Source organism: Parus major, chromosome 3 (assembly GCF_001522545.3).
Source record: "Parus major isolate Abel chromosome 3, Parus_major1.1, whole genome shotgun sequence".
In the NCBI taxonomy this organism is placed as follows: domain Eukaryota; kingdom Metazoa; phylum Chordata; class Aves; order Passeriformes; family Paridae; genus Parus; species Parus major.
In genome coordinates, this window is record NC_031770.1 from 83,082,134 (window position 1) to 83,099,753 (window position 17,620).

Consider the following 17,620-nt stretch of genomic DNA (forward strand, 5'->3'; position numbering starts at 1 on the left):
TGGCATGGTAGCCGGACGGGCGGGATGTCCTGTCAGCCCTGGCTCCCTGGCCTTGTGAGATTTGGCCTCAGTGCAAAGAGCTGACTCAACACCTGCTCGGCGTTTAAAGGGGCCGAAGTCTACTTTATACAACGTGTGGTACAAGCTTTTAACCTTTGAAATGCCATTCCTCTGAGCATTGTCTTGCAAAACCACAGCAGCTGTTTCTCGCGGGGACCGTGAGGAGCAGCGGCGTGTGTGAAGTGACCTCCCCCGTAATGCTGCTTAGCTGATAGATCCTGCCAGGGTATCTATCGCTGCCCGTGGGAAAGTCACGTGCACTGGCTTTTAACATTCTTCTGGATGTTGTTTAGAAACTGCTGGAGAAACCAAACGTGTTTTCCAGCATTTCAGTTTGATAAGCAATTAGTACAGAATGAATACTTTATAACAGCCAGGGCCGGGAATGTACTCAGTTCCCAACAGCTCTAACATAATCTGCCATATGCAATGGCAGGATGAGTCTGTGATACAAAATTTCTCCTCCCATCTTTCATTTTTAGCCTTGCTCTTTATTGGTTAAGAGTTTAGGACCAACTATTCCATTTCCTCCCACACCTCTCTTAGTTATGTTATGCCACCTTTTTGGTTTTCAGAAAAATGTTCTTCATCTGGTGTGGAGGATGTAATTTATACAGCAAGATGCATGATTATTGGTTGAAATATTTATGAATTTCCATTCAGATTGACACCTGTAACTAAAGAGACTGACCTTTAGCTGATACGAGTACACTGAAGTCAAGGAGAGACTTCTTTACTAAGCTGTTGCACCAAGAATTATGGTATAAGAAATTCATTTTTGATTACACAGATCTTCTAAGTAATGTAAACCTATGGAAATTAAGGCTTGAACAGGCTTTTGGGTATGTATCTATCAGTAAATGTTATTGATACTTGAACCATTCCTGCTAGGTACTTGGGTGCTTTTAAAGAGTTGGGTCATTATGGAGGTTCCACCAGCTGCCCACAAAATCTGTTCCAGTTTTTTTACCTCTAGATATCATCTTGAAGCATCATTCCCAAGATGGACAAAGTATCCCAGCAGAGGCTTTAATAAGTACTAAGTAAAATGAAAGGTTTATTTTACATATCTTACAGCACTTCTGTTTATACACCCCGGTATGTTTGCTTTTTTCACAAGAGCATGGCAGTGTTGATTCATGTTCAATTAGTGATCCACGCTAACCTCAGGTCCTTTTATACAGGACTGCTGGGTAACTGCTGCTTCTCCTGTGTTTTTGGAGTGTACTGTTCCTTACAAATGACAAATATTAACCTTAATTTATTTCCTAATTATTTTAGCCCTTTCTTCTTTACCTGCCCACATTACTCTGAGTAATGTTCTTGACTTCTGAAGTGGTCAGAGGTGTTCCCTGCCCCTTTTTCTCCCTAAGTGTGCAATTTAAAATTATACTTTTAGGTGTTTATAACTGTATATTTGCATGGTGGATTAATTTGTGTGCCCACAGAAACTGATTTGATACCAGTCAATTTCATAGTCATAATAGCAATCACTTTGAGTAAGTTATCTTCAGCTGGTTTCCTGCACATGCAGTTTGGTCCAAACTTTGCTGAGCTTATTTATGCAAATTGTCCATCAAATCTTCCCTTAAATTAAATGATATCCATATTTTCCCATCCATGAGCCTGTTAAACCTGTCACAGTAAACAAGATCAGTTTGATGCAATCAGCTCCTAACAAGTCTGGGGTTGTTACTTATCAACCTAGTATCTTCTAAAAATAGTTCATTTGTTCTAATATATTTTTCCAGGAATTGAAATTAGACCAACTGTTCCATAACTGTCCAGCTCATGTGTGTGCTTTTTCCCTCTTTTTCTTCTTAAATTATTATTTTCCTGATTTTTTTCTATTTATTTAGTGTTCTGCTAACTTATTTAGTGTTCCATAGCTTTCCACAATAATCAGTAGTGGTTCCGAGATAGCTGGCCAAATACTTCAGAGAGACTGTATTAAGAGAAGGCTAACTAAAAATATAGGTATAATTTTAAGTAAATGGTCTCTCCTGTTCCCACTCCCTCCCCTCAAATCAAGTTCTTGATCCTGTATTGTGTTTGGGGTTTTTTAACTGACATAATTAAATATTGAGCATTTCTTCATGTGTTGGCTTCCTGCTTTAACCAAGCTGCTACCACTGCTCATTGACAATTACAAATAAGTGGCTTCTATTTCTACCTTAATTTAACTACCAACAGCATTGAACTTTCTTGTGTCTGTGCCCAGACTTGTGTTTCTTCCTTTACAGAATTTTCTGTCTTGCAGAATCATGGAAACTAAGCCAAACTGTCTTCCAGTAAACTCAGTACAGATTGAGCAGGTCAAGTGTAAGTACTTCTCCAGATCTAGATTTATTCCCATAGATCTTCTCTGAAACCTTTCCAAAGTTTAATAGTTTCAAATCTAAATTCATTGAATAAATGTGTAGGCATATGCTATATTCACTAAATCTGAGCAAGGCTTCTAAGTGACTCGACTTGCACCATGTCTGGTTACTGTGGTTATCACAGAGTAAGAATAATGTACATGTGATTGCAGTGGAAGGTGAGCCTATGGCCACAGTGATGATGCCAGGAGTCAAAACCAGAGCAGTGTCAAGATGTGAGAGTGAACAGTGAACAGCTGGATACATCTGTGCCATCCTTACTAGCCCAGGTCTCAGGTATGGCCTTCTTCCTCCTTTGAGTCATCCATCCACTGGCTCAATCTGGAACATACTTTTCTAGTCTGCTCCAAAGTCACCTTTATTAAGTTTCTCTCCCTTGCAGCTCTAAGCTGCACCTCAGGGTTTTTTTAATTCATATAAACCCCTTCTAGCAAGGGGTTATATGAGCAAATAGAATGTCTCTTTGACCACTTACTCACCTGGCTCACTTGGGTCAGTAGGAGAGGCAGAAAGGGGAGAATGCACAGGATCTGCAAGATGAAAATGGGACTTCACAGGTATTTTTGTAAAGCACACAATCCAGCTCCAAAGCTACTATAGCGAGGGGGGCAGCAAAATTAACCTGATGAGTGGACACTAAGCAAAGTTATCCAAGCATAGCTCAGTTGCTGTGAGGGCTCAGAGAAGAATTCTAAGATGCATGGGTGAGGATTTGAAATCCCACTTAAAGTTTGTGTCACAGGCTTATCAGCACAAGAAGAAGCATATGTTGCTTTTGGCAAAATGATTTTTAGCAGAAGAGACCAGAGCTTTAAAATGGAATTTTGGAGGTTCATGATAAATTCAGAACAAAAGTGACACCATCCTCACCCAGTGGATTTTGGTTCAGTAAAGGACATTTTCTTCACACAGAATGTATTAATTATATATATAAATGTAAAATGCTCCCATTTAAGGCATTCTTTGACTTGAACTCCTAGAAGGGCTTACCATTCATTTAGGGGGTTCAAAAGATGGTGGGATATAGTAAAAATTAGCCTGTTTGTGTTGAAAAATACCAATGCAAAACCACTTCAAGAAATGTTGTTTCCCATAATGGTGGTTACCTCATCAGCCCTTCACCTTTATTTTGCATTACTGTCTAGTAATTCTGCTTTTTGCCTGGAGCCAAGTCATCAGCCTCATTAGCCTAGCATTAATGAGGTGTATGAAGTTTTGTCAGATGTCTGCAAGTGAAGGGTCACTTTTTGTTTCAGCTACTGTCTGCACGTGTCTGCCCATTTATTCTTTTGATCCAGAACACAGATTGAGCCAAATCAAAGCAGCCACATGTGACATTGTTTTTTTCCTGTTTAGGACACCTCTGCTCTAAATCAAATACTTTCATTTTCTAGCTCACGAATGCAGACCTCCATAGAACAGAACATGAGGTTTAAATACAACTGTTAGTTCTGGTCACATCCCAGTATGATCTGACTGTTCTGTCTGATCCTAAACCTTCTGGATCACAGTTCAGACAGTACTAAACCCTTCATCATAAATGAGCTTTCTCATGCTCTGGATAAATATGGTTTGGAAAGACTGTCCAAAGGATTTTTTTTTTTTTTTTTAAAAAGGCTATCCTCTAAGCCATTAGTCCATCACCTATTATAAATCCTGTAACTACAAACTGCAGTGCTTCCCAGAGGATAGTTCTTTCAGGGACAACAATGACTTCTAAAAAGGCTTTTGTTAAGCTATTCAGAAGACTCTGAAATTGTAACTGCTTGTTCATCCCAGTGATACTCTCAACGGTTTTGAAGGTTTTGAAGTCCACTGTCTTATGCCTCCTACTGTAAGACCTTCTTTTGTGAATCTATAAACAAGGTCAGCTATATGATCAGACAAGGGAGACTTTATTCAGTCCAAGTCTTAAACTTCCAAAGATGGAGGAATTTAATTTGTACTATCTACTATGACAGTAACTTAAAGTGTATTTACTGTTGCCTCTTTCTTTTACCAACCAATTTTGTTTATATAAAAACACCAGATACTTGTACACAGCTAAGTAACTTTCAAAAGTAGTGTTTTTCAATTAGTTTAGATTACCTCACCCTGTTCAGTTAAACCATTTTTTCAGGCAGGTTTTCTGTCCTCTTCATCTATGAATAACACCATTATTCTATTGTTCTTTTATTTCATAAACAGATGACTGTAAAAACTGGTAGTAAGTATTAAGATCATTTATGAAAAAGGGTTTTGTAACAGATGTAGATGTTTTTTATTGCTATTAAGAGCCAATGCATAAAAGAACACTTAGAGAGGGAAGTAAGACAGTAGGCTCATGGTGTAGTTTATGTTGAACCTCAGACAAATGTGTGTACCATGATAATTGTAATACATGGATTAGAAAGCCTTTCACAGTAAGAGTGAGGCTAATTGTATGGCAGAATAGTGCTGTGTATCAGTTTTGCTGATCACCAATTACTATTGGTAACTTTGGACTGCTTTGCCACCACTTCCAGAAAGTGCCCTCAAGAAATTCTAGTGCCTCTTTCATATATAGTGAGATTGATATACTCTATTTATAAGATCTGTGTTTCAAGTCTTGTGCTTATAAAGTCTGTTTGCTCACCTCTTGAATGACCTTGGTCACTGCAGTTAAAACGGTTGTATAAGCACTGCTTACCTTCATCTTTGCACAGGGTCTGATCAAAAAAATACTCCTATATATATGGCAGAGAGTTAAAATTCTTTAGAGGTGCTCAGGGAGGATATCTTTTATCTCCTAGCATGTTTTCACTGGCTGTGACTGTGTTCTAAGCTTATAGCCCATTCAGTATGTGCTGGAGCCACATGCTAAAATGGAAGTAATGCTGCAGTAGCTACTGTGAATTCAAAATCCAGACAACATATACTTATCACAGCTTAAAAATTTGGTTTAGATACTGACAGCATTACTTTAAATATCATTTGATCTGAGATTCAAATCCCTTTTAAAATGGTGGTGTCTGTACAGGTTCCTACAATACAAACCCTTTAGAGCATTCTCTGTGTTCTTACACTGGAGACATATGTGGACATGGGATATTTCAATTTGGCATATGCTCACCAGTGATGGAAGGAGAATAAGTAATTCTTGCCCACCAAGTCCTCCTATTTCTGAAGTCAGTTTGGATTGAATAAACACTATTTCAATGCCTAAATGTCCTTGACTTCTTGAAATATATTATCTCTGTTCCTTCTTAAACATTACATATTAAAGTGATTAGTTTTACCAAATTAATAAAATCTAAAAATTTTACAGGCTGGTAGCACACAGGATTTAGTCCAATGTAGGCCTATTTGTGTTAGCTGAGAGGATTCTTCAGAATGCATTTCCACTGTATTATCTGAGGCTACTCATGTATCAGAAGCTCCCCAGCTGTATAAATATTTCTGAGATTGATAATAGGAATGTTCTTCCAATAGAGTGGGCAAGAGAGAAACTGAGAGAATAAAAACATGTATTGGTCAAACTAAAGAGTAAATAATAAAATTATTTTGAAAACTCATTTAAAGAAGTGGAGGGGGAAAACAATGGCTGTAGACTTAAAGTAGGGCCATATTTAAAAATTTGTACCACAAATTCAGCTTTCATAGCTTTCAGCTATGTAGATAACACAAAAAAAAATTTACTTCCTTAAGAAATACCTGGTTCTAAGAGCCTTTATTTACAAAATAGTCTTTTAAGAAAAGTATCTTTAAAAAATTAGAATTTCCTTCCTCCTCTTCCTGTTCAGGCACAAATAATTGACTACATTGGAGAAGCGTTAAAACTACCTTTTTATGAAAATGGATTCATTAACAAATCAGTCCTTTAAAAATACCCCCATCACTGAAATACAAATTTTAGAAGGTAACTTCGAACCATCTTGAAGAATAAAGCTTTTTAACTGTGTTTAAGGTCTTCACTTTATAGAAGATCCTAAAAAAGTGCTTCCTAGCTCTTTTGCCAAATATTACACTTTTGTCTTCAATCCAAGCCATTTCACAATAATGCATTTCCATTTCCAGAAAGTGAGCCACCTTCCTTTTCCTGCCCTTTTATTACTGTGTCTTCATATGTAGTGTCTTGACTAGTAACTGCCTCTGAAGGTTAGTTTTGAGGAAAGCTGAACCATCTGTATCTTCCCTCCATCCCCACCACTAATCTCTGCTGAAAAACATAGAAAGGCATGAGAGAGAATTTTTTTCCTTTCTTAAAAAAAAAAGTGTTTGTTTAATATCAGAACCTTTTTTCAAGTTTTTACTCTGAAATTGGTTATTTTTGTAAAAGGTATATTCTAAACTCAGCATCTTCTCTAATGATATTTACAAAATGCATCTTTTTAATCTTCCACATGGGAAAAATATATCTCATGGAAACACTTCCATATCAAACCATTAAATACTAAGTTTACTGCTCTCTAATGAATTTGATGCTAAGTTTATTATCTCAGCTAGAGAAATTTCAAGTCAAGTGGAAGGGTATGTTTGTTGATGCATGAGGGAGTTTTTTTATTATTATTAGTTTGCTAGTGTTCTTTTCTATTTATTTTTGAACAAGAGGCTTTTTCCATGCTTTACAACTGTAACCTGAAGAGCATACCAAGAAATGAATGGATTATAGTTGTCTATAGATAAGTATTTCTGACAGGCACATAATGTAGCTGAATAAGAACATGGACTACAGAGTTTTGCAGATAATTTAAAAATAACAGAGATAGTTCAGCTTCTCAGATTAATTTCTCTTAAATGGGAATAGATGTTGAATATTTAATGGATTTTTTTACATCACTTACAGGCGACTAAACCAGAGAAAATCCACTGGAATCACGAGGGCCTTTATTTCTGATGTTGCGAGCTGATTTGTGATTCCTCATTGCCATGATTCTAAAAATAATTCGCCAGGGCTGCGGGTCTTCACATGTGAAAATACAGTATGGGGGCACTTCTCGCAGTCAGGGCTTCTTGCACAGAGACCCCATGTCCTGAATGCTTCCGTGACTGATACATTGGCACTTCAGACTCAACTTTGCTGGAGGTGCGTCCGCCTTTATTTTTGTGCCGATGTTTTCTAAGACGAATCAACTTTTGTTCTCCAATGCTACAGCAAAGACAGGAAAAAAATTAGTTTTTTTTTTTTTTTAAGCAAAACGATGGCTTCTTATTCTGGTGTAATAAGTTTCCAGAAATTCCTGCTCTCCCCCTCCTTCTCCACCTTTGATTCTGGGAGACTTGCAACGGACTGGGCTAGGGGGAATCTCGTATTCCGTAATGTTTAGCCGACATTTGTTACTTGCCGGTCAGGGTAACTCACTGAACGTTTCTAATCTCGCTCATTGCGTTCCTTTGTGTCCCTAATGCGAAATACAATTAATTCGCCGGGGGCTGTTCCCCGGGGACTTCCGTCAGCTGCCGCATCCCTCCAGCCCGGCCATGACGCCAGGCCAGACGCTCCCCGGTGCCCAGGCGCGAACCGCTGGCCCTGCAAAGGAAGGGGGCCGGGGCTGGTTGGGGCTGCCCCGCTTCCTCCCGGACAAGGCGGCCACTCCCTCCCGCCCGCTCGCCCGCTCGCCCGCTCGCCCGCTCTCCATCCCAGCGCGGGAGGCGCACCACTCCCTTCCCGGCGCAGCCCCTCAGCAGAGCGCGGGACGAGGCCGAGCCCCGCTCCCCACAGCTGGGCCAGGCCGGGCCGGGTAGGGCCGGGCCGGGGGGTCCCGCACAGCCCTGACGGGGGCGGGGGCGCTCCGTGCCCGGGCGGGGCCGCGGGGCCGCCGGGAGCGGTGACGTGTCCTCGAGGCCCCGCCCCCTGCCAGGGTATATAAGGAGCGACGCTCACGCCGTCGGTCTTTTTCGCTCCGGGTTTGCCGTCGTCGCCGGGCAGGTGAGGCGCGTCCGCAGGGCCGGGCTGGGCCGGGGTCCGCTCGCCCCGGAGGCTCAGCGAGCGCCGAGCTGGGGCGTGGTGGGGGCCGAGGGGAGGGGGAGAGAGAGGGAGGGGCCGGGGGTACCAGCGGGAACCGGGGCGGACGGACGGGCAGGGAAGCGCGGGGCGGCGGGATGGCGGCGCATCGTCCTCCTCGATTACCATGTGCACACCCCCGTTGGCCAGGCTGGGGCCGGGGAAGCGGCATGTCCGGGCGGGCGTGGGGCAGAAGGCGCCCGGCAGCCTTCCCTTGAGCCCCGCGGGCAGCGGCACGGGGCCGTGCGGGGACGGTCGGCGGATGCCGTCGGGGGGGAGGGGGCCGGGGCCCGAATGAAAAGATGGCCGCTCGCCTTGCCTGCCCGCCGCCAGCGTCACAAAATGGAGGACGAGGCGGCCCGGGCGGGGTGAGTCACACAAAGGAGCGGGGCGGCCCCGCCCTCCGCGCTGCCCGCCGGGCCCGCTCGCCGCCGCCCCGCGCCCCGGCCGCCGCCGCCGGGGTAACTCGAGCCCGGGGAGGGGGCGACGCGAGGGGCGCTCCGAGGGGCCCCCGGCCCGCCCGCCTCGCTCCTCCCCTCACCCGGCGGGGCGGGGCCGCCATCCCGGCCCGGCCGCCCCGCATGTGGCGCCGCCATCGCTGCCCGCCGGGCCCGGCCCGAGGCGTAACCAGTTTTTTTCTGGGGAACTTGCAGGTGTCGATTCTCTTTTGCCGAAAGAAAGAACTCAGCTAACATCCAAAATGGGAAAGGAGAAGACCCACATCAACATCGTTGTCATCGGCCACGTCGATTCGGGCAAGTCCACCACCACCGGCCACCTCATCTACAAATGTGGGGGCATCGACAAGAGGACCATCGAGAAGTTCGAGAAGGAAGCTGCTGAGGTGCGTAGGCCCGTAGCAGCCAGCAAAATTCCGGGCTGTGGGAATGAATAGACCCTTAATTGAAGTGTGAACTGCAAAGCATTCGGTGGCCACGGGGAGGCGGTTTGGTTGCCTCTGCCCCAGGAGCTGAACAAGTGGCTCAGTGTTGCGTGGCCGCAGGGCGGCAGCTGCATTGCAGTTGTCCCCGAGGTAGAACAAGTGTTGAAATGTTCGAACTGCCATTGTGTTAGTCTCGAAAACTCAAAGATTGTTAAATGTAGAGCCAAGTGAAGAAGTGAGAAGGTAGTCTAAAGCTGGGTCTCAATAGTAACATCTGGAATCAAGTCAAATGGCCAGATTCAAACTGCATAGAAAGAAGTTGATCTATTCTATTGAGGCCTAATTTAAAAAACGGGGTTTACTGGTACTGCTTTTTGCTGCGTAATAACAGCACAGGTAATAAGAACAAATAAGAAATTTGGCAAGCGTTAAGCAAAGTGGAAGTTAAAATGTTGATGGTTGCAAGGATTGAAGTAAAAGAGGACTTAGAATTGTAGAGCATACTTGATAGTAGGACTCTGGCTCAAGAGCTCTATCACAAAGATGAGTTAGTGAAATTAACAAGCTGTCAAAGAGCTTAAACTGTCAACAGGTTCAATAAGGTTTCAACAGTTGGCATCTCTCACCAGTAGTGCCAAGTGTATCTTGTTGCTTGTTTTATGAGCAGCAATGTTTTCCAGTCTTAAGCCAGTTACTATCCTTAGATTTTATTCTTCAGCACGTGTGTTTTTCTGAACTAGTTGCAGATGTGGGACTCTATAATAAGAATATAATTTTTTTTTTTGTTAACTGTAGATGGGCAAAGGTTCCTTCAAATATGCCTGGGTCTTGGACAAGCTGAAGGCTGAACGTGAACGTGGTATTACTATTGATATTTCCCTGTGGAAGTTCGAAACAAGCAAATACTACGTTACCATCATTGATGCTCCTGGACACAGAGACTTCATTAAAAACATGATTACTGGAACTTCTCAGGTATGTAAATAAGACAGAATCTGGGGAATTTGGGAAGGTTGTTCCTTGGTTGATTAAAGTGTCCCTGTAGTACTTTGAAATACATGCAAGCATTATAGTAAGGGTTTTTTTTCCTTTTGAAGGCTGACTGTGCTGTCCTGATTGTTGCTGCTGGTGTTGGTGAGTTTGAGGCTGGTATTTCCAAGAACGGGCAGACCCGTGAGCATGCCCTTCTGGCCTACACCCTGGGTGTGAAACAGCTGATTGTTGGTGTCAACAAGATGGATTCCACTGAGCCACCTTACAGCCAGAAGAGATATGAAGAGATTGTCAAAGAAGTCAGCACTTACATCAAGAAGATTGGCTACAACCCAGACACTGTGGCTTTTGTGCCAATTTCTGGCTGGAATGGTGACAACATGCTGGAGCCTAGCTCTAATGTAAGTTTGGCATTTATTTCTATTGAGGCATGAAACTAGGACTGTTAAGACCAGTTAAGCAATGGTAAAATGCACATGTTTTGTAACAGTTGTTTGGGAAGGGCTATGGTCCAAGATTAATCCTAGCACTTAAAAAATTCTTACTCTGCAACAGTAAAAGAAATGATGCTATGAGGTACCACTTGGGCTTTTCCAGCCTTGTGCCATTAGATTTGGCAGTCAGATTAACCTGAGCTTGTTTTGTTTCCATTACAGATGCCATGGTTCAAGGGGTGGAAGATCACCCGTAAGGATGGCAGTGCCAGTGGAACCACCCTCCTTGAAGCCCTGGACTGCATCCTGCCACCAACTCGTCCAACTGACAAACCTCTGCGTCTGCCTCTTCAGGATGTCTACAAAATCGGCGGTATGTGTTTTCTGGAATGCTGCTCACGTGCCAGCAACAGCTGATGGATGGGCCAGAAATGCAGGCACTTGCCCAAGAGCTGCTTTTCTGAGTCAAAAACTTAAATTCTTGTCTCAAGTGGGTTTTTTCCCCTATAAGGACATTTATTCACTGAGCTGAATAATTAGTAATACTGTTGCTTCTTGCTTGCAGGCATTGGTACTGTACCAGTTGGCCGTGTGGAAACAGGTGTTCTGAAGCCAGGCATGGTGGTTACATTTGCCCCTGTCAATGTAACAACTGAAGTTAAATCTGTTGAGATGCACCACGAAGCCCTGAGTGAAGCTCTGCCTGGTGACAACGTTGGCTTCAATGTTAAGAACGTGTCTGTGAAAGATGTTCGCCGTGGTAATGTCGCTGGTGACAGCAAGAACGACCCTCCCATGGAAGCTGCTGGCTTCACTGCACAGGTATGTTTTGCAGGTCTTCAGGGATGTTAGGAATGTAGCTCTGTATTCCAAAATAGGAGTCTTGTTAGGATAAGCGATAAAGCCAACATGAGAGTTGTATTCTGAGTTTGATCAGAGCAAATCTCATGAAATCTCCCTGGCTTCGTAAGAACACACACATCTGTTCAAAGTTGCTCCCCTTCTAACTTGGCTTTCTTTGTTTCCTTAGGTCATTATCCTGAACCACCCTGGCCAGATCAGTGCTGGCTATGCCCCTGTGCTGGATTGCCATACTGCTCACATTGCATGCAAATTTGCTGAGCTCAAGGAGAAGATCGATCGTCGTTCTGGCAAGAAGCTGGAGGATGGCCCCAAATTCCTGAAATCTGGAGATGCTGCCATCGTTGATATGATCCCTGGCAAACCCATGTGTGTTGAGAGCTTCTCTGATTATCCTCCTCTCGGTAAGGCATTTCACATAACTGTTGGTCTCTGGAAAAGACACTCCTCGATTTCTGCTCTTGGGATGCAGTGTGGTGAAACTTTACTGGTACAGGAAGATACTCTGGAGAAGGGTGATGCCTGTCCCTGCCTGGTTCCAGAGCAGCACTGGCCCTGTGTGTTGCCACTGCAAACTGGGCTGTGAGTTAAGCAGCATAGACAAGTCATGAAATGTGTTTCTGCTTTCAGGTCGTTTTGCCGTGCGTGACATGAGGCAGACGGTCGCTGTTGGTGTCATCAAGGCAGTTGAAAAGAAGGCTGGAGGAGCTGGCAAGGTCACAAAGTCTGCCCAGAAGGCCCAGAAGGCTAAATGAAAATTCTGTACACCAGCTGCCACCTCAGTCTTAATCAGTGGTGGAAGAACGGTCTCAGAACTGTTTGTCTCAATTGGCCATTTAAGTTTAATAGCGAAAGACTGGTTAATGATTACAATGCATCGTAAAAGCTTCAGAAGGAAAGGAATGTTTGTGGACCATTTGTTTCGTGGCAGTTTAAGTTATTAGTCTTTAAAATCGATAAATTTTTTAAAATGGAAACTTGACCAAAAATCTGTCACAGAATTTGAGACCATTAAAACAGAAGTTCAATCCTATGTCTCTGTGTTCTTTGGGTTAATGTTGAGTTTATGGCAAAACCTATATCTAGTCCTGGTGGGATAAGAAAAATGACCGTTGTTACTTGAGTATGTTCAGAAGTTACAAAGCAAATACTCAAATTACGTGTTTCTGAAGAATAGAACAAAATTCAGCTACAGGTTTACTATATAATTGTGATCCAAGCCTTAAATAGCTTTTCTGGTGCTTTCTTCAAAAACTATTTTGAAATTGGATTGCATACCAAATAACCAAGGTATGGTTTAATGGTAACAATACCAGATAACAGTTATAGTATTTTAGTGCATTCTGTGGTGCATCGATTAAACCAGGAAAAGTGTTAAGAAGAGAAAGTGTGAACACATTTAATATTAAAGTCACAAAGAATCTAATGTTGGGTTTCCAATATTCTGTACACTGATTTTTCTAGTCAAAAACAGAATCAGATTTTTTTTTTTTTCCTTTGGAGTTAACTGTTGTGTAGCTCTTGAAAAATTTACCACTTTTACACAAGTGTTTTCATTTATATAGTAAGACATCAAATAGCCAAATCTGAAACTTCTGCCTAGAACTGCACTTGGATGCAGTCTGAGTGACCCACCATTATAGCCTGTTCCAAATGATACAGTGGGACAAGGTGTGCCTGCTGTCTTTAATAGCAGGTAAAAATTTGGATCAGTCAGTTAAAGGGGACTTTGGTATCTAGTCCAAACTTATTAATAATCACTAGTCATATAGCAATCCCAAGCAAAATGGTCTGGGCTATAAGAACAACAGCTGTAATAGGAATTCTGGCATAGAAGCCTTGCTTCGTTTGTAAATGGGGGCAAGCAGTTAATGGATAATCAGAGCTGACTTGCGTAATGGTGCAGCTGTTTTACTAACCTTTCACATGATTTCCCCACAGCATCCCCATGAAAGGTCAAAAAGTATCTTTTGAGGGACTTGTTCCATGACACCAGTATGTTTGTTCTGCCTGTAACAGCTGTATTCTCTCCTTTATTTTATTTTCCTTCTCCAGTTGTGTGCTTGCTCTGCAGGAACTCATATCTCTACTGCTTGGATAGGTCTGAACTGCTGTTACTTCTTTTCATGCTCTTTGTTTGGATCTTTTCTCCTTTTCTGCTCACCTTCTGTGTCTTAACTGCAGTGAAACCTTGGAGCATTACACACCGTTTTTGAAGGTACAGTGGAAGCAAGGGCTATAGAGCTTAGCAGGCTATGCAATTCAGTAAAATCTGCTGCTTAAATTCTCCTGGAGGTTTGTTAGTGTCCCCAAGGCAACAGGAAGTACATAACTTCAAAATGGAGGCAGAACTACTGTTGCCATAATAAAGCTTGAAGTGTCTTGCCAAATCGTCTCATGCTTTGCAGTTAAACCACTAAATATTTTCCAAGAGGCTTCGGTCAAACTGGTTCAGCAAAGTTCTGATTTGGATGAAAAGCAAAGCAGCTTTGGCACAGGCTGCCTTCAGCACGGCTCTGCGTTCGTTAGATTTCCTTCACATTCCTTTGTGAGGTGCAGGATGTTTGGCTTGGCCGGCCACGGCCTGGATATACAACACCCAGTCTGGAGTGCCTCCGTGCACGTTGCACTGGGCTGTCTCTGGCTGGCTGGGTGGTACTTGCTCCACCGTAGTTTGGAAATGGGCTTGTAGCGAGCAACTCATTTAAATCCTTAGGGAAAAAGAGTGTGATGCAGCAGTGAGTGCCCTGAGCCAGCAGAGCAGTGCGGTGCTATTGCAGGAGCCCCTCAGGTCAGCTGTGCAGAGAGCAGACCAACTGTGGCTGCTGGGAGGCTGCGTCACGTTAAAATGTTCTGGCTGAGGAGCAGGGCAAGAGTCAGCTGCACGGTTTGTGGCAGAGGGACTGGTCCTGCTTCTAGCAAAAAAAATATCTCTTAACTATTGCATCTAACAACTTCATGTGCGCAGCAAAACACTTGGGAATGCTCTGCCTGCAATACTAGCAATTGCTTTCATGTACTTAAAACCTGAATTTTACACATTTGGTTTTCTTTTTTTTACTTCTAACTTTTATAGACCAGATTTACTTCCTATGCACTAATGTAATGCCATCTCAGTTCTTTTATTAATCTGACTACCTGGGGAAATTGTTAGACTTTTGTAAACAAAATTTGGGAATAAAACTACTTTGATCAAACTTTTAATAAATGTTCTTAGTTGAGAACTGTATTTGTCTTCTGACTGCTTATTTCTTTAAGCAACTTTTACAGCTGTCCTTAACTCTTTCCTCACTGTCCTGCAATGCTGGTGGTGTTCATACCGAAGTGTGACAGCATGCTGCCATGGTGATGGAGCCAGCTCTGAAGGCAGAAAACTGGCTGCAGTCTTGCATTTGTGAATGTTTCCTTTCTAGTTGTTGATGAATGCTTTGGTAGTCCAGGGGACTTAAAATACACAGAAATATTCCAGAAATGTGTGTGGTGAGTCTTGGGGGACAGAGAAGACAAAGTCTGGTTGGTGTTTGTCGGGAAATGCAGCAGTGCAGTCACAGCTGAGAACACCAAGTAACTTCCTGCTCAGTGTTGCTTCCCTGGGTGGATAATTCAGGCTGGAATAAAATGGACTCTGCTCAGACTACTGCCCAGGGGCATTTTAATTATATCTCAAATCAGCTTGTACAAGGCTAATAACTGGAATAACTTACTTTACTGAAATTGGAAATGAAAGACTAATTCACATTCTGAATTTAGCTGTCTGTATTTTGAAAGGTATTGACAAATTTTGAAAAGTTATATTCTGGAAATGCGTATTTTAGATTTGGTCAAGATAAATCATGCAGAGACAAACTAAACTTTGTACTGTACAGGGGTATTCTCTTCCTTATTGGTGCTCAATGATTACCTGTTTAAGAACCATGTAAGTTCAGTCTGATAAATACAACCCACCTGGTTTTAATTTTTGTTAGTTCTGTTTATGTAGTGCCCAGAGGGAGGCTGGGGGGTGGAGGATGCTGTGGGAGGGCTGATAAGCTGCCTCCCAACAGTGCCCTGAGGGACCCTGAGCACCTGTGAGGTCCTGCTCAAAGCATCTGCTTCACCCAAAGCTCCTTTTCTACAAGAACTCTCTCACACATTTCACTGCAAGTTGTAAATTCCTGACAGTATTAACACCTTTGAATTTATTACTTTCAATAACAAATTTTTTTCATGGCATCTGAGTGCACCAAATAGTACTTCCTGTTAAGGAATTTAGTTTTCTGAAATTGCAAATGTTGAATAATAGCCAAACTGTAAACTAAACAGGAATAAACTGTGACCATGGAAGATAGTACTGGGGCAGAATTACCCTTCTCTTGCTATGCTGCTCCTGCTTACCAAGGAGAGGCCTGAAACCACTTCAGGAGAAGGAAGAGGGCACCTGGGGTGCAAATGAGCTGAAGAAAAACCTAGATATCAAAACTGTATTGGCCTCCAAGGTACAGAAGCTACGCTTTTTTAGACTTTTCTGAGTCCTCTTTAGCCCCCTCAGATTATTTCTGCATTATAAGTCAATTACATAGTTGTCTGTCTGCTTTTTAAAAAATCAGGTTACTTTCCCTGGCTGCCTATCAGTAATTCTTTAATCCTTTTATGTTACAAATATTTACACAACACAATTCAAATCTGTCAGCCTCTCTGCAGTGGCACGGTGACAGCTGGACCCATATTTTCCTTGGAAGATGCTGAGTGACATACTGAGCCAAGGTGGAGGTAAATCAGAGTGGGATTCCCTGGTGAAGGGTCTCTGGCCTGTGGGTGGGGGGACGGTGGGGCAGCAGTGGGGTGCACACAGGCTGTCAGCCAAGGAGCTGCACCCATGCTGAACAGCTCTGAATTTGTGCAGCTTTTGCTTATTTCTTCCTTTAAAAAAGCAAAACAAGTTGGAAGGTACCTAAGCTTTCATTAGTGAATCATCCCCAAGGGCAAAGTGTGTGATTTTAAGGATGCAGTAGCAACAGGTTTGCCCTCAGTGTGCTAAGGTACTTGCTAAGGCTTTCTCCTGGCTCTTCTCAGCAAAGCAATCCAGAACCCTGGGCATCCTCCTGCAAGGGCATCTCTAGCTCAGGCCCAGCACTAACAGTAGTCCATGGATTAATATGCTAATGTTTTTGCATTACATAGTCACTGGAAATAAGCAGAACCAGCTCACCCCTAACTCAGGGCGCTGCCTACCGTGCCAGCAGCAGTCACAGTCACATTTTCCCTTTCAGCCCAGTAAAATCTGGATTATTTAATACAAAGGGAAGAGCCACAGTGTTTCCCCACCCCAGGTGCCTATTCTGCACAGCTCAGCAGAGCTGGTGAAGCTGCTGACTCCAAACCTGCAGAGAGCCAGAAAGGCAAGAAAATGTCCCCTCCTGGAGGGGGGGTCAATTGCATGTAGGGCTGAAATTCAAAAGGAAGTTTCAGCTTCCTCTAATCTGCAGCCACCTGGGCACATCTTAAGCAAAATTCCCATTTTTTGTTTGATATATATATACACATGCACACCCATATATTATATATAACATATATATACATCTACATAATGAGGTGCCTAGTTAATTTTTTATAATTGCAGTTGTCAGACTCCTTAAAATATGCAGTTCCTATTTTGAAGCTGGATTCTAAGCCTTAGTAATCAGTGAAATGCCCCCAGATAAATTAATATTTGGTTATTGATAATTAGTTATGTATACGTATTATTTATTTTCTATTAGTTGTTATACATAATTCTTATTAATAACATTAATATTAATGGTTAATAATATTAATATTCATATTTAATAATATTAATACCGATAAATATTTTATTGATACTTCATAAATATTTAGTTTATAAGCTAGGCTGTGGTTCTGCTAATAGGACATGAGTATTTTGGAGAAAGCGATGTAGGATTGTTGGTGCTGTCTCTGTGTAAAACAAGTCCTTTAATGGCCTTTTCCAGACGAAAAAAAAGAAGGAACAGATGAATTTAAATGTAATTATAAATTTGTTTGACTGGCATTACTAGTAACAGTAACTAGT

General features: G+C 42.6%; 2 protein-coding genes and 1 long non-coding RNA gene across 3 annotated transcripts in view; 2 read left to right on the forward strand and 1 right to left on the reverse strand.

Moving 5' to 3' along the window:
* The window catches only part of SLC17A5 (solute carrier family 17 member 5), a 42,665-nt gene extending 34,886 nt beyond the window's left edge, over positions 1 to 7,779 (forward strand). Inside the window, exon 12 of the mRNA XM_033512957.1 lies at positions 7,246 to 7,779. The gene's annotated coding sequence lies outside the window, so the exon portion shown is untranslated. The remainder of the gene's footprint in view (positions 1 to 7,245) is intronic.
* Positions 6,870 to 8,146, reverse strand: LOC117244078. Its single transcript, XR_004496484.1, has 2 exons — positions 8,058 to 8,146; positions 6,870 to 7,929 (listed from the first exon to the last, which is right to left on the reverse strand). It is a non-coding gene; the product is annotated as an uncharacterized LOC117244078 (long non-coding RNA).
* Positions 8,147 to 8,217: 71 nt separating this feature from the next.
* Positions 8,218 to 12,607, forward strand: EEF1A1 (eukaryotic translation elongation factor 1 alpha 1). Its single transcript, XM_015620778.2, has 8 exons — positions 8,218 to 8,328; positions 9,057 to 9,247; positions 10,082 to 10,261; positions 10,384 to 10,680; positions 10,936 to 11,086; positions 11,279 to 11,535; positions 11,744 to 11,978; positions 12,205 to 12,607. The coding sequence occupies exons 2-8, from the start codon at positions 9,104 to 9,106 to the stop codon at positions 12,327 to 12,329; spliced, it is 1,389 nt and encodes a 462-aa protein (XP_015476264.1). The 5' UTR covers positions 8,218 to 8,328; positions 9,057 to 9,103; the 3' UTR covers positions 12,330 to 12,607.
* Positions 12,608 to 17,620: the final 5,013 nt, after the last annotated feature.

Bases quoted from the DNA above. Each gene is read 5' to 3' on its own strand.
- EEF1A1 (XM_015620778.2), top strand. From the start codon at position 9,104: ATGGGAAAGGAGAAGACCCACATCAACATCGTTGTCATCGGCCACGTC. The intron at 10,681-10,935 runs GTAAGTTTGGCA...TTTCCATTACAG, and splicing joins TGCTGGAGCCTAGCTCTAAT to ATGCCATGGTTCAAGGGGTG. The intron at 11,087-11,278 runs GTATGTGTTTTC...TCTTGCTTGCAG, and splicing joins GGATGTCTACAAAATCGGCG to GCATTGGTACTGTACCAGTT.